Raw genomic sequence first — 22,025 nt, forward strand, 5'->3', positions numbered from 1 at the left:
GTCTGGCAAGAGGTACCGAAGCATTCGGGCCCTCACGGCCAGACTGTGTAACAGCTTCTTCCCCAAGCCATCAGACTTCTCAATACTCAGAGACTGGTTTGACACACACGTGTCCTGAGTTGCACTTTAATTACTGTCACTTTATAACTGTCTGCTACCTCAATAACTGCTATGTGCATAGAACATTATCTCAGTAGTATGTTATGTTTACATTTTTAGAAACTGTCATCTTTTTGCACTACTGAGTACTGGTCGGCGCTGCACTGTCTATTGTCCTGTTCATTGTCAGTAATTTGTTGTACTGTCCTGTACTTTTTGCACATGTTTGCACGTGCACTTTATATAGGTATATATAGGTAGTTTATATAGGTATTTTATTTCGTTGTGTAGTCTCATGTGGTCCTATGTTGGTCCTTTGTTGTTTTTATGTAGCACCATGGTCCTGGAGGAACGTTGTCTCGTTTTGCTGTGTACTGTACTAACTGTATATGGTTGAAAAAACAATAAAAACCACTTGACTTGACTTGACTCATGAACAGTTAAAATTGCCCCATTGAGCAACAATTATGTGCAATACACTGTTTAGTCTTTTTTATATTTATCCAACACATCTACCTCTTCTGCCATTTAATTCCTCAGGAAAAAAATGAAATTAAAATCGCACTGTACATAACAAGATTTGTATTTTGCACTGTACATAACAGATAACATATTTGTATTAGAATTGCACTATGTATGTGTATGTGTGTATCTATGTATGTGTGTGTATGTACGTATGTGTATAATAATTTTGTATTATTATCTATGTCTTGCTGCTGTTTTTGTATTGTTTTTGTATTGCTGTGCACTGGAAGCTCCTGTCACCGAGACAAATACCTTGTATGTGTAAGTATACCTGGCAATAAAGCTGATTCTGATTTTGATGACATCCGGTGCTTCAGCAGTGCCTCGGCACTTTGAATATTCCCTTCCAACTCCAAGAATTCTCATGCTTTGGACTTTTTGATGAATGAGGCATACTGTATGACCCGACCCCTAAGAACCATCTTAAGTGCCTCCCAAGCAATGCCTACAGGGGACACTGAGGACTAGTTGGTCTCCATATACACATTGATTTCAGTCTTTAACATTAGTTGGAATTCAGGATTTTGCAAAAGGGATACATCAAAGTGAAAACTATATGATTTATTTTTCTCCATATGTGGCAACATCTCTAAACTCACCAGCGCGTGATCTGAGACGAAGACGTTTCCAATTGAGCAATCAACAACAGATGAAATGAGGGACTTAGATTACAATAAATCTTATGGACTGATGAAGAAAATGTATAGTCCCTACCAGATGGGTTCAAAAGTCTCCAAATATCTGTAAGACCCAGATTTTTACACATCCTGTGAAGCGTCAATGCTCTAGGAGGCTTGCAAAAAAGATTAAAGTCTCCTCCCAATATTATGCCATGATGGGTGACAGCGGCTTGCAACATCCCTACAAGATCTATAAAAAAATCCTTGATCATCAACATTAGGTGTGTAATTATTATCCAAAATCAACAATTACCCCTGAATTTCTGCTAAAACAAAAATGACTCTTCCTATTTGTTTGCGACATTTGAATTTTAGATTTTTACTTATCAATGTAATGACTCCCCTGGTCTTACTTGAGCCAGCAATAAAGAAAACATGTCCACTCCATATTATATCCAAATGTTTCATTTTCCGGCGGGGAAAGATGTGATATGATTTTTCTTATGTAGAAATAACCTTCTTTCTTTTTTTGGTGTACTCCAACCCATTCACATTGCACGTGGAGAGACAATCTACTCATATTAACATTTGACATTTTGACATATTAGAAAAAATAGATTGTGTCAAAAACAAGATTATAAAGTGCCGACCGGCGTCCATGCCTCTAAACTCAAACAATCTATGTATGCCCACGAGAGCACCCGCGACAAATTTGCCATCAGATTACTCAAGTCCATTGCTTCTATAAAAATTTTGTGAGACTGAATTACATAACAGAAAAAAATCTATAAAACAATCTCCAGCCAATAGGCAGAATAAACACAAAGAACATGTAGATTCATCCACATCCACTCCCGAAGGTGTGTTCCTCCGCAAAACAAGTTCCAGCCTCTAGCAGAACCAGCACACACAAAAATTTAAATAAATAAAATAATTATAATAAAAAATTAAAAAACATGAATTTTCCTGACAGTCAAACAAATGTTCAGTGAGCCGGCTGTTTTATAAGTGCAGTGGATGACCTAATCATTACAATGTCCTGCAAAAAAACATTCCACAAAACAAACTCCATCAAAAAGGAGGCATAAGCACAAAGAATGTGCAGATTCATCCACAACGATCCCGAAGGAGTGTTATTCCACAAAACAAACTCCAGCTGCTAGGCAGAACCAGCACAAAAAGAAACAAAGAAGGCGCCCATTTTCCTCAAACGATCAAGTGAATATTCAGTAACTCAGGCCCACTTGGCAGCAACATGAGAATCACACCATGGCTTACTCATTACAAAATGACTTTATGAAGACAATGCTTGATGGGGACATATAAATACTTTGCGGCCATCTATTCTCAGTTTGCCCTGAAACTTCAGTGCAAAAGCTATCTTCTGTTGAAGAGTTTCTTGCATTACTTAAATCAATCACGCTTCTCTCTTGTCGAATTCGCTAAGTTCAAGAATTGCTTGGGGCCTGTCTCCCTCCGCTGATCTCTGAGCCGGAACCCTGTGAGCTTGCTCGATGTCCAACTTATGGCCTGTTATGTCGAGCAGACTTGGGAAGAGCTCTCAGCCTTCTTCATTCTCAGGAATTCCAACAATTCAGACGTTGTTTCACTGATTCCGATTCTCAAGGTCTTCCAACTTTTCCCAGACGCACAGCAAATCTGCCTCGGTCGCTAGCGGGTTAACAACTAATTCCCTCTCCGATGACTCCAGATAATCAATCCGTTTCTCGACGTCCCTGATTCTTGTAACCAACTCAGAGAATTTCGTCTCCATGGAAGTGATTGATCGACATATTACAGCATAATCCTCCAAGTCCACTACGACCTTCGTTAGCATCACCGACATACTCTACAGCTGACACTGAATCTCTCCCATCGCACAGTCCCTGGTCTGCGGCGGCCCTGTCAGGGGTGTCAGCTTGAGCATGTAAGTGTCTTTTAATGTCTCCAGAGCCCAAGGATTTTGAATTCTTTGACATATTGACTTCATAGAACATTTATGGATCAAGGTGTATCGAATCTCACCGGTTTGTAACACAAAAATAATTAAAAACTAGCACAGTGCTCAGAGCTCAACTTCACATGTCTGACCCTTGTATGGCGCCACCAATGTAAACATTTTGAATGGGAGAACCCACATTTTTTAAATGCATACATGCATATCTGTCTGGACCATTATAGCTTTAAATTCAATTAACAATATATTGAATTATTTGTTTTATTATAATCAGGGCTGCCTACCCCAATGCATTGAGCATGAGACTCACGCACTCACGAACAGTGTTCACACGCTGTTCTCTCACGTCATATGTCCATTTTCTCACTCTTAACGTTGCAGAGCAAATTTGGACACTGACAGCGCACGGACAGACATGACAGAGGAGGCAGCACCATGCAGCAGTTATTCAGACCTATCAGGGGGAAAGCGAGAAATACACACAAATCTATTATATTGTAATTTATTCCAATGCATACTGAGTAATCGTATTCAGCGTCTCTCCCTCTCCTCTCGCACCGTGCGCACGCAGGCGGATCTGTGAGTTACCATGGTTACGTCTCTGTACCTCTGAAACTTTCTCGCGATTCTAAATTAAAAAAAATTTTTTTAGGTAAGTTACTAATCTAGACTAGTGCAGAGGACAAACTGTCACTCCAAGCTGAACTCAAACGTTGGCAGCCCTGCTATATATTATATTACATTTATATTATTATTTTCTGCACAATACTATTTTTTTCTGCAGGGGATTCTTTAATAGGTTAATAGGAATAATTCAGACTGTCTGGGGGTATGATTTAAGTCTGAGAACCCGTGTTGTTGTACATACGTTAAGCGTTTTCCACAACAAGCGGTTCAGAATGTCCCCTCCGAGACGCTGTTGTATGACGTCACACAAACATGGTGGCGCTCTGAGAGATTTACAGAGTTGTGATAAACATTCACTTTTGAACAAATAAATGCACCAAAGTTTCTATATTTCATTATGTTTAGCACACGTTTGAAGAGACTTACAAAACTGTAACCGATCTTCTCTATTGATATTCATAAACCTGCAGAAACTTCTGGCATTTTTGTTTCTACATTATTCGAGCATCGGATTCATGTTTATAAATGTCGCCAATATTCTCATCATCCTAAACGAAGACTTGTTTCAACAGGAACAGGAATAACTCCAGGTGTTTCAACTGAGATCTGCGGGATAAAACATTGTAAAATGATGTTTATTAAAGAAGAGAATGAGGACATGAGTTATCCAGAATCATGCAGTTCAAATGTCATGAAAAATGAAGATATTGAAGAACAAAGAGGTTTGTGTCCATACTTTATTATTTATTATTGTCTGTTCATAAAGATTAAAGAAACAAAACTTCAAGCAGTTCAATACATTTTGTTGCTGCAGTTCAGCACATCTCATAATAAATATTAAACCATATATATTTATAACATTTAGATTACAAAGTAAAACTGTCTTATTAAAATGAATTATTTCCTATTGTTGAGCCAGACAACCCTGGTTGCCCGCTGGCTTACATTTTTACACTTCGAAGAAGGAAGGATATCAGAGAATTTGTGTTTGTGTCGCGCAGGACAAGTGGCTGGAATTAATTAATATTTTTTGTGCGGAGGGATGCGCAGTTTAAGTGTTTTTTATTTATTATGTTTGGTAGTGGTCGATGATATGTTTTTAAAAAAAACAAATTATGGGCGATGCCGATATTCAGATAGCAGGTGGACGATACAATGCTGATAAATCACACAATTTAATATGGAAAATGCAAACAAAATTGCTTAATAAAAACTTGATTAACTCTTATTTCGCTCTATATTTTCACAATTTTACACTAAACTCTAACTTTGTAAAAAATTATTTAAAAAAATAATGTATTTTAAATGGTAGATAGCAGTTTCTCAAAATCCTAAAAAATACTTTGAGATCTATGCCTACAAATTATAATACTCTTTCTGAAACTTCTAGAATAAAAAATTAACCATGATAATTTTTTTTAATCAGACACGTCTAGTTTCGGGCAAGGGGCCTTCAAATATTGTCTTGGATATTGGGGGGAACATGGAGTTCAAAATGTTGAGAACCACTGCGTGTAGATGTGTGCACAACGGTAAAACAAATGCTGGGATTTCATGAGGTTTATGAATGGCATCTGTTTTAAGATATCGGCATATTTGGTAAACTGTATATAATAGAAGTTTTATTGATATTTGCATTTTGTCATCAGAAAAGAAAGTTAAAATTGACATGGAACTGCTGAGGAGAGGCTGATAGAATACATGCTTTAGAGCAGGGGTGCCCACACTTTTTTGTGTGATGATCTACTTTTAAGTGACCAACTCAATAAGATCTACCAACTAAAAAAAAACATAGTTTCATTTAAAAAAAGAAAATGCTTGTAGGGATACATGCAGTAGTCCCAACATGGAATTCATCTTCTAATTAATAAAAAATATATATAATAATGTTCAATGTTGATATCATTCAGTTTTATCCAGCTGCTAATCCGCTAGACTAAGGTGGATTTAGAGTGCGTCGGGGAGAAATTGGAGGACTTGGAGAACCGCAGCCGGAGGAATAATGTCTGAATCGTCTGTATTCCTGAAGCTGAAGAGGGTCAGGATATGGTGAAATTCCTTGACAGGCCTTTTCCAAATATGCTTGATATAACAGGCCATATGCTGGAAATTGCGAGAGCTCACAGGGTTCCGGCTCAGGGTTAATGCACACGTTTATCTTTTTTCAGTTTTTTGGTTCAGGGTTTGATTGTTGCACTAATGCTGGAATGTGGTCTTTATAATTTTGATTTTGACACACTATCTATTGTTTCTCATGTCAAAATGTTGAATGTTAATTTGAACGGATTGTCTCTCTCTCCACGTGGAATATGAATGGGTTGGGGGATCCCATAAAAAGAAGAAAGATTATTTCTCTTCTTAAGCATAAAGATATAATCTTTATCGTAAACTGTGGGGAGAAAAGTCATATCAAGGATTTCACTACATGTCGTACTGTGTATGGTTATGTATGTGACAAATGAAACTTGAAACTGAAACTTATGGCTATATTTACACCTAAGGTTTATGATCAGGAAGGGCTGGGCAATAAAACTATATGAATATTTATCGTGATAAAAAAACAGGCCGCTGTCAACCCTCATGATGTAATATTGGGAGACTTTAATCTTTTGATGGACTCAGTCCTTGATCATAGTGAGGCAAACATTTGCAAGCCCCCTAGAGCAACATTGACGCTTCACATGATGTGTAAAAATGTTGGTCTTACAGATATTTGGAGACTATTGAACCCATCTGGTAGGGACTATACATTTTTTTCATCAGTCCATAAGATTTATTCTAGAATCTATTTTTTTTTTATATGGAAGTCCCTCATTTCATCTGTTGTTGATTGCTCAATTGGAAACATTTTAATCTCAGATTACACCCCTGGTGAGTTTAGAGGTGCTGCCACATATGGAGAAAATTATATAGTTTGTGCTTTAATGTATACCTTTTGCAAAATGTTATTTATATATATAAATCAGGTGGGGTTTATTTGGGGTCATAGCTCTTCTGATCACATTAGGCATTTCATCAGTATCATGTGGTCAGTGGCGAATGATCAGACTCTGGTCGCTGCCATCTCATTTGATGCCGAAAAGGCTTTTATATTGTAGAATGGGATTACCTTTTTTTTGTCCCCTTTGCTCCCAATTTGGAATGTCCAATTCCCACTATTTAGTAGGTCCTCGTGGTAGCGTGATTACCTCAATATGGGTGGTGGAGGACAAGTCTCAGTTGCTTCTGAGATCGTCAATCCACGCATCTTATCAAGTGGCTCTTTGTGAATGACACCGCAGAGACTCTGCACATGGAGGCTCATGCTACTCTCTGCGATCCACACAATTTACCATGCGCCCCATTGAGAGCGAAAGCCACTAATCGCGACCACGAGGAGGTTACCCCATGTGACTATACCCTCCCTAGAAACCGGGCCAATTTGGTTGCTTAGGACAGGGATTTTCAATCTTTTTAATCCCAAGGACCCCCAAATATGATGATTCCATGCAGGGGACCCCCTTACCTAAAATATAAAGGTAACTATGTATTTTTTAGTAAATAATTTTCTATAATGTAAAGACATATTGCAATTCAGATTAAAATAAACATAAATCTGAAATGCTGTTTCAAAAACAGTTTTCTTTTATTATTTGGCAACTCACTATAGCCAAAAATAATTTTCACAATTTTATGTAGCTTTTGTAGTTTTTGGTATTTCTGAACAATTAAAAATATATACATTAACTGAACAGGGTAATTTTTTTCACAGTATTAATGCACTGGTAGATGAAAAGTTAAACTTGAAGGGCAGCAATTGCATTACAAACATGTGAATCAAACTAAACAATACCACATTCACTGATTCAAGATGTCCTAATGGGATGGATGAGCCTGGTGGCTTCTACACAGTTTGTCAATGCATGGTTTAATTTTAGTGAGAGCCAGGTGCATGTCACTTTCGACTCCAAGATGGGCCCGGTGCTTGGACTGAAGTACTTTCAGTGCTGAAAATCCAGCTTCACACAAGTAAGTTGTGGCAAATGGTAAAAGACACTTTATTGCCTTCTCAGACAAAACGGGGTAGTCCTTTCTCACAGACATCCAAAACTCTGACAGAGGAAGGCAGGGTAACTTTGTTTTTATCTCTCCCTCATTTGTCAAATCAATCTGTTGCTCTTGGGCTACTAGATCCAGATGAGTGCCAACCCCTGGTGCAAATGGGTTTCTAACAAAGTCTGGGTGGGTGTTGTTCAAATCAGGGAAATATTATTTAAAATAGCCCTGAAGATGTGACAGGTGAGACTGGATTATGGGCGTGATGTTGTCAGCAGGAGAGGAGATGCACTCCTTGTTATAGAGAGGAAACATTTCTGTAACTCCCTCTTTCAGTTTGCTTTCCCACAGTGTGAACGCACGCACCTTATCTTGTGCCCTTGCATGCTCTGATTGAGGACACTGAGATGCTGGAAAAAATCTGCCATGTATGACAACTTCAGTATCCATGAGCCATCTTCAAAACAGCTGGCAAGCTCTGACTTTTCACCAGAGAGAAACTCTCTCAGCTCTTTGCGCAGTGCATACAAGCGATTTAAAACAGCACCACGGGAAAGCCATTGAATCTCTGAGTGGAGCAGCAAGCTCTCGTAATCAGCACCCATTTCTTTGCAGAGTAAACTGAATAGACTGTGTTTCAAGGGGTGTGATTTTATATAGTTCACAGTTTTAACTACATCCCTCAGCATGTGATGCAAATCATCATCAATGCGTTTGGCCACAAGAGCCTCACGGTGAAGCATACAGTGTGTGGCAACAGCGTTGAGGACTTTCTCTTTGATCAGGGTCACCACACCACTGCACTTACCGGTCATAGTGGTAGCACCATCAGTGCACACACCAACACACCGAGAACAGTCTATTGAATTGACCATCATGAACTGATCCATCATATTAAATATGTCCTGCCCTGTGGTTCTGCCTTCAAGGGGTCTACAATAAAGAAGTTCCTTTATAAATTTGTCCTGCCTGAGGAAACCAATAAGCTGTGCTTGATTAGCAACATCAGTGCTTTCATCCAACTGCAGTGCAAAATATTCACTGGCTTGCACTTTCATTTGACATGTCACTTATGCGTCTGCTCACTGTATTGTCCGACAAAGGCACACAGTCTACTTTTCGTTCCGCTTCCTTTCCAAATAACTCCCTGACAATGTCTTTAGTAGCTGGTAATAATAATGCTTCGCCAATGGTGTGTGTCTTTTTAGCACGCGCGATGTGGAGTGATGCCAAATACGATGCCGCTAAACTCCTCTCAGGGACCGATGCTTGCTGCCGAAAAGTACTAGTCTGCCTGGCCAAACACAACTACTGATGTTTGAAATAGTCAGTGGACTTTCCTGCCTCATTGGAATGTTTCTGACGTAGATGGCATTTGTGCACTCATTGGAGAGAATCTCTTGACAGAGAACACATTGGGGTCTCTTGACTCCCTGCTTTAACATACAGGTAAAACCAAACGTAATGTAAGATTTGTCATATTTTCTAGTTTTTTGTTTAGCGTTCGACCAAGTCAGATTGACACGAATTGCTTGCAGGGGCACGATTATTGAAAAATCTTTCCATCATTTGTAGAGCATGTACTTGGCTGCTAATTGCTCCATTCACCTTACTATAACTGCAAAACGTAAATAGCAGCAAAGTATTTTGGGATTAACATGTTACAAGGAACCAATCTTAAACATCACAAAACTGTATGTAGATTTGGTTATAAGTTTTTCGTGGACCCCCTAGCTCCCTCTTGTGCCCCGCCTGGGGTCCCCAGTTTGAAAACTCCTGGCTTAGGAGACCTGGCTGGAGTCACTCAGCACACACTGGATTTGAACTTGAGACTCCAGGGGTGGTAGTCAGCGTCAATTCTTGCTGAGCTACCCGGGCCCAGTGGGATTATATTTTTAGATTTTGGAAATGCACGGGGAATACTTTTATTGTTTGTATAAGTTACTATACATGTACCCGGTAGTGGCAGTACAAATGAATGTATTCATTTCAAATGATTTTACTCAACCCCGGCAGGGTTGCCCTCTTTCCCCATTATTGTTTTGTCTTGCCCTGGAACAATTGGCAGCAGGAGGATGATTTTTCAGGACATAAGGTTTTGCTTTACACATTTTATATTTTATGATTTGTCTCTGACCCTACTAACTCTATGCCTTGCCTCCACAGAATTATTAATTCCTTTTCTGAGTTAATTGGTCTAAATCCGAAGCTTTGTCTCTAACAGTGTACTGCCTGGTAATGGCTTTTCAGCCAGGCACCTTCCAGTGGCCCAAACAGGGCAATAAGTATTTGAGTATAATACAATAAGGTTTTGTTAGAGTTAATTTTGACCCTTTAATAAAAAGGCTTTATATATTTATAATGTATATAAGTGTTTTTTAAATTATTATTGTTTTTATTTTTTTGCTTGTTTTTTTTTTTTTTTGGTGTACATACTCATGTGTGACCACAGGAATGTTGGTTGAGGGTCAGGGTGGGATTGGGAGGGGTAAAAGTGGGGGTTAAATGTTGATTCTCTGTAGTGTTCTTTTCTTTATTTGCTGTATGAATCAATAAATAATTTGAATCACAAATGTTACATACATTTTGTGGATATAGTGATTCACTTCATGTATAAATAGGATGTGTTTGAGTGAGGTAATTAATCCCATTTTAAAGCTCCCATTTATTTTGCACATATAGTGCTGAATTCTGACTCCCACTAGTATCCTTATGTTTTGTTTTTGTTTGTTTTTTTTTCTTCCCAATTTGGAATGCCCATTGCACTCTAAGTCCTTGTGGTGGCGTAGTGACTCTCCGGGCAGAGGACAAATCTCAGTTGCCTCCAGGTCTGAGACAGTCAACCTGCGTATCTTATCACATGGCTTGTTGAGCTAGTTACCGTGGAGACATAGCATTTGTGGAGGCTTCACACCATCCACTGCAGCAACCATGCGCATCTCACCCCACTGAGAGTCAACCACATTATAGCAACCACGAGGAGGCCCCACCAAGAGCAAACCACATATAGCGACCCCGAGGAGGTTACCCCATGGGATTCTACCCTGCCTAGCAACCATGCCAATTTGGTTGCTTTGGAGAACTGGTTGGAGTCACTCGGCACACCCTGGGATTCGAACTTGCAAACTTCAGGGGTGGTAGTCAGCGTCTTTACTCACTGAGCTACTCAGGCCCCCTTATGTTTAAGAGTAGGTGTAGGTATGGGCTTTAGGGGTAGGAACCAATTAGTTAAGGGTTATGGGTGGATGTAGGGTTGGGCTTTTAGGGATAAGGGAGTCAGAATCTGGCAGGCAGTCAGGTTTCTGCACGTTCAACTCCCGCAGCTCAAACTGGGAAATCCCCAATGTACTGGATTATTGGATTAGATGCATTCATGTCTAAAAAAACTCAGCAAAAAAAGAAAAGTCCTCTATAAAAAGCTTTTATTTTCAGCAAACTTAACATGTGTTAATATTTGTATGAACATAAAAAGATTCAACAACAAATACATAAACTGAACAAGTTTCACAGACATGTGATTAACAGAAATTGAATAATGTGTCCCTGAACAAAGGGGGGAAAATAAAAAGTAACAATCAGTATTTGGTGTGACCACCAGCTGCATTAAGTACTGCAGTGCAGCTCCTCTTCATGGACTGCAGCAGATTTGCCAGTTCTTGCTGTGAGACGTTATCCCACTCTTCCACCAAGTCACTTGCAAGTTCCCAGACATTTCTGGGGGGAATAGCCCTAGCCCTCACCCTCCGATCCAACAGGTCCCAGATGAGCTCAATGAACACTGACATTCCTTAGAACTAGCTTTATGGCTGTTGGCATTGTCATGCTGGAGGGTCATGTCAGGATGAGCCTGCAGGAAGGGTACCATATGAGGGAGGAAGATGTCTTCCCTGTAATGCACAGCGTTGAGATTGCCTGCAGAGACAACAAGCTCAGTCCGATGATGCTGTGACACACCGCCCCAGACCATGGCGGACCCTGCACCTCAAATCGATCCCGCTCCAGAGTAAAGGTCTTGGTGTAACGCTCATTCCTTCTACGATACGAAGGTGATATTCGGATGTACCGATCCTGTGCAGGTGTTGGTACACGTGTTCTGCCACTGCAAGGATGATCAGATGTCCTTCCTGTCTCCCTGTAGTGCCTTCTTAGGAGTCTCACAGTACGGACATTGCAATGTATTGCCCTGGCCACATATGCAGTCCTCATGCCTCCATGCAGCATGCCTATGGCACGTTCACGCAGATGAGCAAGGACCCTGGGCATCTTTCTTTTGGTGTTTTTCAGAGTCAGTAGAAAGGTCTCTTTAGTGTCTTAAGTTTTTATAACTGTGAACTTAATTGCTTACCATCTATAAGCTGTTAGTGTCTTAACGACTGTTCCACAGGTGTATGTTCATTAATTGTTTACGGTTCATTGAACAAGCATGGAAAATATTGTTTAACCCCTTTACAATAAAGATCTGTAAAGTTATTTGGATTTTTATGAAATTATCTTTAAAATACAGTGTCCTGAAAAAGGGAAGTTTCTTTTTTTGCTAAGTTTATATTCGTCTATAAACACATGTTTATCTAGATATTTTTTTCTGCTCTTTATATAATGCACTGTTAATAGGGCGGCTGTGGCTCAGGTGGTAGAGTGGGTTGTTCACTAATCGCAGGGTTGGTGGTTCAATTCCTGGCCCACATGACTCCACATGCCGAATTGTCCTTGGGCAAGACACTGAACCCCAAGTTGCTCTGAATGGCCGGCTAGATCCTTGCATGACAGATCTGCTGTCATTGGTGTGTGAATGGGTGAATGAGATGCAGTGTAAATCGCTTTGATTACCGCTAAGGTTAAAAAGGCGCTATATAACTGCAGACCATTTAATATCATACAATAATATATATATATATATATTTTTTTTGTCATTTACTTTAATAAAATCCTAACAAAACCATTATGAGCTCAAACATGTCTGCCGCGGCTCTGATATCCAGTCCGTATAAATTAAACTGTGTTGCACACCAGTCTATTTTTGTAGTAACACCATGGCACGTAACAATAAAACACACCGTGACTGGATGTTTACATGTCCCAGCCACTTCACATGCAAGCAGGTGATTTTGCCATCCTCAAGAAACAAATCGGCCAAAAAGGAACATTTATCGGCCGATGCCAACAATGAAAAAAAATCTGAATATCGGCTGATTTATATATCGGTCGACCACTTGACCGATATATAAATAATATTTAATGTTTAATGTTAGCCTCGGTTGCAAAGGCTAACATTAAAACCTTTATAAACCGTAAACACTGGCTAAAAAAGCACAAATTTATTTTATTATCTATGTACATAACCTCTCCACCTTTGATGTAGAGTCCCAGTCTCTTGTTGGGGGTTTACCTTTAGAAAGGGCCCCCTGCTAGTTGTGAGGAGTAACCCATGACAGTTCATCCTGCTTACACTAAACTTGTCTTGTTCATCAAAGTCTTTAACCCTTTTCAGTTGGTAAAATAAAAATAATAACTCTTTCCATGACCAATTATCAGCCCTACACAGTTTTTTGAGTGATTGGAAATATTCCTGTTTAAGACAACCTTGCTGAGCTCCTATGCTGAAATTCTTGCAGTCACCTTTTTCACCATTTTCACCATTTACAGTACGTTGCCACAATACGATCTTTGATGCTTGAAGCCATTCAAGAAGCACCAAGCCTCCAGTATAATCACTAGCTGACTCGTCCATCTCGTAGCCTCTTTTGCGCAGTTCACTCACAGCTTCTCTTGGAGTGTTGTACATTTTTGGAGTGTTGTACATTTTTACTCCACTGTCCCAGTTGATGCGCATCTTTGTAAAAGGAGTCTGAAAGAAAATTGATGACGATTGACCTCTGAGGTACATTTGGCCTAGGCTTTGGCATCAGGGCTCTGTGAGCTTGTTGGATTTGGAGGTCTGTGTCTATCGTGGGTTCATTACAGAGAATTTCTTCAACAAACTGTGTGGTTGACTCATACTCTGTATCCTTGCTATGCCATATATACGTAGGTAATGCCTTCTAGAATTCGCCTTCTAGTTTATCTGCCATAATTTTCTGTAAATGGATTGTGTCCTGGGTATCTTGTTTGCCTCTGAACTCCAACATTCCACCTCTTCAATTTGTGTCCAAATTCCCTCAATTTTGGTGTTCTGCTCCTGTATCTCTTTTGTTCTTGCGAATTTGATTCTTTCTTGAATTCTGCAAACTCACCTTTCATTTGGATTTTGAGTTATTTTTGAAAATCTTGAATCTGCATACTTATACCATCCAAACATGTGCGAAGCGAGTCAATGGTCCGGTTGCTATCTTCTACTGTTTCCTGCATGTTGTCTTGTTCTGTTTGATTTGTCTCTATACCTTGTTTTTCAGGGTTTCTTTTAGTCTTTGCCTTGTTTGCCCTGCTCATCATTAAACGTTTTATGACTTTTCTTTTGATTTGTCTCTAGTTTAGCGGGGTGTATTATACAAAATTTAAGGGAGCTCACCGCTTACACATCCATGCTGTTTTAGCACCCGACCAGTAGACAAATATCATCTACCTTGTTTTATTTGGTGATTTAAGTATTTATTAGTTTGCACTGTCTTGGAATGTATTAATTTGTGCATATAATTGGTGTGTTTGGTTAGTTAAAAAAAATTATGTTCTTTCATTTTTGGACTTCTGAAGCAGTTATACCTGTGCTAATAAACTTGCATTTGTTAAAGATTTTGAATAAATTGACTTTTATTGTTGTTGCACAGTTTAATTTATTGATGTTGGGTGTGCTTTGTTAGATGTACCAGTAGTTAGAGAGGCCCATTTTGAAAAACCCTATAGGGCCTTCAAAATGCTAGGACCGGCCCTCGCCATCACATTTTCAAGCGTAGAAACCACATATTTCAGGTAAATATGGATAAAATCAAAAGTGATATAATTTTGTATTATTTAAATGGTTAAAACCAAATTGTTTCTCATGTTTTCAAACTGGTCCTTGAAGCAACCAATATTAATGTACTCATACTCTAAATATGAAATGATGACAGCAATACCAAGTTGGAGCATTTGCCCCCCCTGTATCGGCACGATATGAATAGTACAGAGTAGTATTGTTGCATCTTTAATATATTGAAATTTACGCATTAATTTTTCTTATTACAGCATCAACCGATTTGACATTTTATTCAGCCCCGTGTGAGTTCTGAACATTTACTTGTGCTGTGCCAGCGTAAAAAAGCAAAACAACACATTCTCTTCAAGCGCTTTTCATGTGGAGTTCAAAACGGTGCAAATCAAAGTGGATAGTTGTGATTAATATTGTGGAGGATGAAGATTTGATGCCCATTGCAATAAATATTTTTTGTCATCCTACCTCTTAGACTTGGGAAACATTTAATGTTACTTGAATTGATTGTATTTTAGTGCATTTCTGCCTATATAATTGTATATTGTATAATACATTTTATACTATATATGGTCAAATTTAAACTTTAGAAATGTGCAATTAATCATGATTATATATGAAAAATCATGTGATTAATCGTGATTTAATATTTGAATCATCTGACAGCACTAATATAAATATTAACATTTTAATATTTAAAAAACTTAGAGTGTGGCCCTCGAAGCAACAGCTCATAGGAGCTGTAAAAATAATAATGTAACAAATCAGAAAAACAACAAGTAAAATAAAACAATGCACATAACATTGAATTCCTTAAACCTTGCAGCAGTTCGCTTCTTTTTTTTAAAAAATCACATTAAAGTAGATACTTGATACTTTCTTAAGAATTTGGAGTGTTTATTTTCTTAATTTTAATATTTGTCCTTTTGTGTTTTCATTTCAGATCTGATTGTAAAAGAGGAAAATCAAGAACTGAATGAAGTGAAGGAGGAGAAACACCATCCGGATCAGACACTTCATAGTTTCAAAACTGAACAAAACTCTTTTAGTGGCTCACACACTGAAACTTTATCACAAAAGAGAACTATAAGAACAAGAGTAAAACATTCTTTTATGTGCTGCCAGTGCGGGAAGATTTATGCACATAAAGCAGATCTTAAGCGTCACATGAGAAATCACACTGGTGAGAAGCCTTTCACATGCCATCAGTGTATGAAGAGTTTTAAACGTAAAAACGTCCTTATTGATCACATGAGAATTCACACAGGAGAGAAGCCCTTCAAATGCCATCAGTGTGGAAATTGTTTCAAATGTAAAAAAAATCTTAATAGGCACATGAGAATTCACACTGGAGAGAAGCGTTTCAAATGCCATCAGTGTGGGAAGAGTTTCACATGTAAAGAAAATCTCACTAATCACTTGAGAATTCACACTGGAGAGAAGCCTTTCAAATGCTATCAGTGTGGGAAGTGTTTCATACAGGCATGCAATCTCAAGAAACATCTGCCTGTGCACTCTGAAGTAAAGTCATATAGCTGTGATCAGTGCGGCAAAACATTTTCTTCAGCATCAGTCTTAAGGACACACTGGAAAATTCATCCAAATGGGAAGCCTTACTTGTGTTCACTTTGTGGAAAAAGGTTTTCATTTGTGCAGAGTTTTAAAGTCCACCAGAAAAAACACACCGGTGTGAGAGATCATGTGTGCTCTGAGTGTGGGAAAGCCTTTTACAGAGCTTGTGAATTGGAAATTCACAAAAGAATCCATAGTAGAGAAAAACCTTACAAGTGTTCACAATGTGAAAAGAGTTTCACCTCTTCAGGAAATCTGAAAAAACATGAGATAGTGCATACTGGAGAGAAGCCGTACCACTGCAAATCATGTGGGAAGAGTTTCACCCAATCAGGCTCTCTACATACTCATAGAAAAAATCATTGTTCAGGGTTACCACAATGAGCAAAGTTACTCTTTATTTGACTTGCTAATGGTTTGAAATCTTGTAGAAAAAAACATTTTTAATTTCTCTCAAAAGAACAATTATAATTAATGCTACAATCAGAAATTACAGGGACAAGCGCTCTGACGGCATGTAATGAATTGCTCTTTTCAAAAAAAAAATGTATATCGTAATTTATATTATAAGATTAATTATAGGCCTAACCAATAGGTGGTGCTGTCACCAAATTTATATGGTGCAGTCAGATTGTGGTGACAACGATTTTCCAAAGCATTGCCGAGATACAGTCTTGGATCGTTTTTGGCATCTTGCCATCTACTTTATTGGTATGCTTTTCAGGAACCGTTTTGTCTGTCAAACTTTTTGCTGTGAGTGTCCCTAGATGATATACCCCAAATTTTGTGCAAATCAGATGGCTGGCCTAAGAGGAGGTTCTCAATTACATTCAAAATGGCGAATAGGAAATTTTTTCTGACTGTGGCAAACTGGGTATCATCATACTCTACCTGACCCAAGGAAGCATTTCTTAACATTTCATTATATCTTTTGACCACAAAGCGGCACTGGCCTTAAACTTAGTAGGTATCTTCAGGGCTTTGTGCTGATAATGCTTACCAAATTTTGTAATAAAACAGCAATACATTTGTAAAATCAAACATTTTGCAACAAAATTTAAAATGGCTGACGCCCACTATGTGACATTTCAAACTTTGGCATCATTTGACTATTCCCCCATTGAATCTAAAGAGACCTTATGATTTTAGGCCAAAGTATTCAGACGTAATTAGCAAAATAGCTGTTTTTCTTTTCTGCTGACCAGTAGGAGTAGCTGTGCAAAACTGTTTAGACACCCACAAGTTATGATGGCTATGACATATACAAAGTTTTGTTTCTATATGCAAAAGTGGGGTTTAAAGGGCTTCTATGGGCTGCCATACACTTCCAAGAGCGAAAATAATAATAAGAAGAATAAAACTAACAGATACAAAAGGGGCTCTGCACCTTCGGTGCTTAGCACCTAATTAAGTGGGTGATTTGATGAATTACCTGTAATAGCTGAATTACCTGAATGAGCTGTTACTGTATGTAAGGGGTAGATGTACATTTGTACTTTTTCATCAAATTAAAAGGAAGTCAAAGCATTAGTTTAGAAAACTGTTGTAAAATTGTTTTCTTCTGTCTAATAAATATGTTTTCCAGATGTAAACACATAACAAATAGATGTCTGTGTGATGTATGTGTGCTATCAGGGTATAACAATAACTCTCAAAACCACATTATAAAAAGAAAAGAGCAAACACACATTGTTGGGTTCAAAAGTCTGATTCAAAATCTAAATTTAACCTGGAAATAAACAAAGTTTCAGGATTTTGAATGTGTGACAAAAGTATGACAAAATACAGAATGGTGCAAAAGTTTTAGGCACATAAAATGTTTTACAAAAACATTTGTCTTAAGATGGTTATTTATATATTTAGCTTTATTGTGTCAATAGGAAATATAAACGGTAGATTTCCAAACATTCCTTTTGCTAAAAGAATAGAAGAACAGGGAGCCCTGCAACATATGTCATGGCACCCACAGGGCCCCTCAGTGAACACTGAGTTAGTCTGAGATGACATGAAGATACTCTTTTTGGTTCATTAAAGACCAGACGTGCTGCTGCATTCGGGATTATTTGCAGGGGCATAATTGTGCATGCAGGGAGGCCTACAATGAGAGTATTACAGTAGTCCAGTCTAGTTATTACAAGTGACCGAACAAGAAGTTGTGTGGCATGTTCAGAGAGGAAGGGTCTTCTGTCTTCCTGAATGTAAATCTACATGATCATGTGGTCTTTGAGATGTGTCTGTGAAGTTTAGTATTTATGGATAGTTACCCCTAAAGTTCTGACTGTTTTGGAAGGTGTTACTGTAGTTGCACCCATCTGCATGGTGATGTTGTGTTCAACAGCAGGGTTGGGTGGAAAGACAAGGAGTTTGGTCTTGGCTGGGTTAAGTTGCTGGTGATGTTCCTTCATCCAGGACGTGATGTCTGCATGGCATCAGTGTAGCAGTGGTAAGATAAACCATGTGCCTGAATGAGGGAACCCAGTGATTTTGTGTATATAGAGAAGAGAAGTGGTCCAAGCACTGAACCCAGAGGTACCCCAGTAAGTAGCTAATGTGCCTTGGACACCTCACCTCTCCAGGTTACCTTGAAGGACCTACCTGAGAGATAGGAGTTAAACCAGTCAAGCACAGTTCCTATGATTGTCAAGAGTTCCTAAGAGAGGGTGATTGTCATCTAGCAGCTTGTTCTGAGAGATTTAATTGAAATTGAAAAAAGGTTTCAATTGTTTTTGCAATGAATGGGATGAGAGAGACTGGTCTGTAGTGCTCTACTTGTGTGGGGTTAAGTGCGGGTTTCTTCAGCAGCGGGGTTACTCGAGCCTGCTTAAATGTAGTGAGAAAAGTGCCTGTAAGTAGAGATGTGTTAATTATGCGTGTGAGTGCAGGTAGCATGGACGGAGAGATGACCTGGAGAAGGTGAGAAGGAATGGGGTCAAGGTAACAGGTGGTGGGGTGGTTGGAGAGGAAGAGTTTAGAGACCTCAGTGTCAGTCAGAGAAGAGTACATTGAGACAGAATAGTTACATACATGGGACAGGTGATTGACGGTGTGGTGCTGAGAATGTATTGCTGATGGTTGTAACCTTATTAGTAAAAAATGTGGCAAAGACATCTGCTGTCAGTGATGTGACAGACGGTGGAGGGGGAGGGCAGAGAAGTGTGTTGAATGTCCTAAGCAAGCTTTGAGTGTCTGTGGTGCTGTTGATCTTGTTCTGGTTATAGGAATAGGGCTACAATGTCTTGTTCCCTCCATTCAGGGAACCAGGTTTACCATAGTATCCTAGACATTCCCTTTCAAGTCAGTCACTAAGCATTACATGAGCTGACAACAATGCCTCAATACTGTTTTAGCTGCGTTTGTTACCTAACATGTAGAAACAACTTTTGTGGAAAGCCTTCCACACCTAAGTGGGGAAGAGAACTGGACAGCGAGTGATGCATCAATGACACTAAATAAATATATCTTGCCTTAAAGGCTTGTGCTGATATTTTTCTTTAAAAAAATAGTCCCAAAGGTGCTCAATTCTCCACAGAACTCATGTCAGGTGAGGTGATGAACTGTTCGGATGGAGGACTGAATTTGCAGTCCTTTGATTGTGGTTATTAAAGGGGCTGCCAGCAGGGGCACCATAAACTGACCGGAGGAAGATTTTAATCTAATTTGAGATTACATGGAATCTAATCTACATGTAAATCACTAGATTAATTACCTGTTTTACCAATATTGGGAACCAAGTGAGGTGATAGGAAAAGGCTTGCCCACGGCGGAGAGCTTTTACATATGAGTGACGGGAAGAGAAAAATTATTGTGTGGAATCTAGTTATTAATTACTAGATAAATTAATACAATAACTTATTTGCCATGAAGGGAAACAGCTATGGTAATAATAAAAGGGCTTGTCTGTGGGGGAGCTGCTTTTCTTTACAATACACAGTAAGAGTATTTGTCTTATATGTAATCACTAGATTAAAATTATACAAATACATATTGCTGAGAAGGGAAACTGCTAAGGTGATAGTCAAGGGCTCACACATGGGGGAGTGCTTTTTGGCTGACAGATAGGAAGGTAATTCTTCGTGCATGTAATCTAGGAACAAATCCCTAGTTTTGTTGTGTCGGTAATCAGATGGGTGGTAGAGAAAGGCTCCCTTTTAGGGGAGCGCTTTACTGATTAGGAAGAAAATATTTCCTAATTTATAGAATTAAAAGAACATGATAACTGGCTTAAAGCTGGGAGGCATGTTCCTAAGGACAAACTGTCCTGCAGACAAAATGGTGCTGCATAAATTGATATAGGATTGATCTCTTACACCAAGTGGAGAGAGTCAAATCCTCACAGCCAAAATTTGTGTCACAAGGCATTTGTTTCAGTACTACTGATTAGAGATGAGACCTTAGTTTCCCTTCACAGAAAGCAACTGGGAAGGCAGGAAGGAAACGTCTAGATTATAAAATCTTGTGAAAGTATTTGGACAAGCCCAACCTGCCGCTTGGCAGATGTCTGATAAGGACAGGCCTTTTGCCCACACAAAGAGAAAGCCATACCCTTAGTAGAGTGGGCATTAACACCCACATGACATTCCAAGCCCTGTGATTCATATGCTAACTTAACAGCATCTACAACCCAGTGAGACAGCCTCTGTTTAGAGAGTGCTCTGCATTTGGACCGGCTTCCAAAGCATACAAAGAGCTGACTCGACAGCCTAAGCTGGCATGTATGCTCAATGTAAATGCACAATGCTCGCACTGAGTGTTTGCAATGAACTTTCTTCCTCTGACTGAAAGGGACTGTAAGGTTATAACCTGTGCTCTGAAGTTGGTGGACAAACCTTTGAAGTGTATCTTATTTTAGGCTTCAAAATGGCTTTTGAAAAACCAGGACCATACTCTAAATAGGAATTTTCCACTGATAGAGCTTGGAGATCTCCCATGCACTTCACCAAAGTAAGGGCCAGTAGTAATGTGGTCTTTAATGAGAGAGCTTGCAAATCAACTGTTTACAGTGTCTTGAATGGAGAGCCATATTTTGCTTTCAGTACCAAGGATAGGTCCCACACTAAGACTGTAACGGGGTGAGAAGATCTGAGACATCTTGCACCATGTAAAAATTTAGTGACAAGATCATGCTTGCTTATTTCAATACCAACAACAGGGGCGTGGTACGCCACAAAAGCTAGAACCTATACATTGGGTATTGATGTGGAGAAACCGGCATCCAAGTGCTCTAGCAGGAAGTGAAGCATTACTTTTACTGAGCAATATGATGGGTTTTTATTTTGTGAACACTAGTCTGAAAAGAATAGCCAATTTAAAGTATAAAGGCACCTGGTAGAAGGGGCTCTGGCATTTGAGATGGTGACAAACCATCTACTTCCCACTTGTTCCGTTCAATGGCCAAACATGTAGTTGCCAGATTGTGCCCTGCACCTGAGAGAATATATCTCTCCTCAGCTGAATTTCCCATTGGGGAGCTTCCAGCAGTTCCATCAGTTCCAGAAACCAAGGCTGGTTGGGCCATTTTGGTGCAACCAATAGCAGTTTCCTGATCCAGCCTAATTTTTCTCAGCACTTGTTGTATCAGTTGAATAGGGGGAAACACATATTTGTGTTTTTCCACTGGACATTTGTGAGATAAGGCGTCCATTCCCAGCGGAGCCTGGCTCAGTGAGTACCACATCTGACAGTTGTCAGA

The 22,025-nt window shown here is 39.1% G+C and overlaps 2 protein-coding genes across 2 annotated transcripts in view; one reads left to right on the forward strand and one right to left on the reverse strand.

Moving 5' to 3' along the window:
• LOC127644886 (zinc finger protein OZF-like) overlaps window positions 1–22,025 on the reverse strand; it is a 385,071-nt gene that overhangs the window by 87,497 nt on the left and 275,549 nt on the right. The window lies entirely within an intron of this gene.
• On the forward strand, window positions 4,151–17,925 carry LOC127644908 (gastrula zinc finger protein XlCGF8.2DB-like). Its single transcript, XM_052128355.1, has 2 exons — window positions 4,151–4,550; window positions 15,708–17,925. The coding sequence occupies exons 1-2, from the start codon at window positions 4,457–4,459 to the stop codon at window positions 16,718–16,720; spliced, it is 1,107 nt and encodes a 368-aa protein (XP_051984315.1). The 5' UTR covers window positions 4,151–4,456; the 3' UTR covers window positions 16,721–17,925.

This window comes from Xyrauchen texanus, chromosome 6 (assembly GCF_025860055.1).
Source record: "Xyrauchen texanus isolate HMW12.3.18 chromosome 6, RBS_HiC_50CHRs, whole genome shotgun sequence".
Lineage (NCBI taxonomy): Eukaryota > Metazoa > Chordata > Actinopteri > Cypriniformes > Catostomidae > Xyrauchen > Xyrauchen texanus.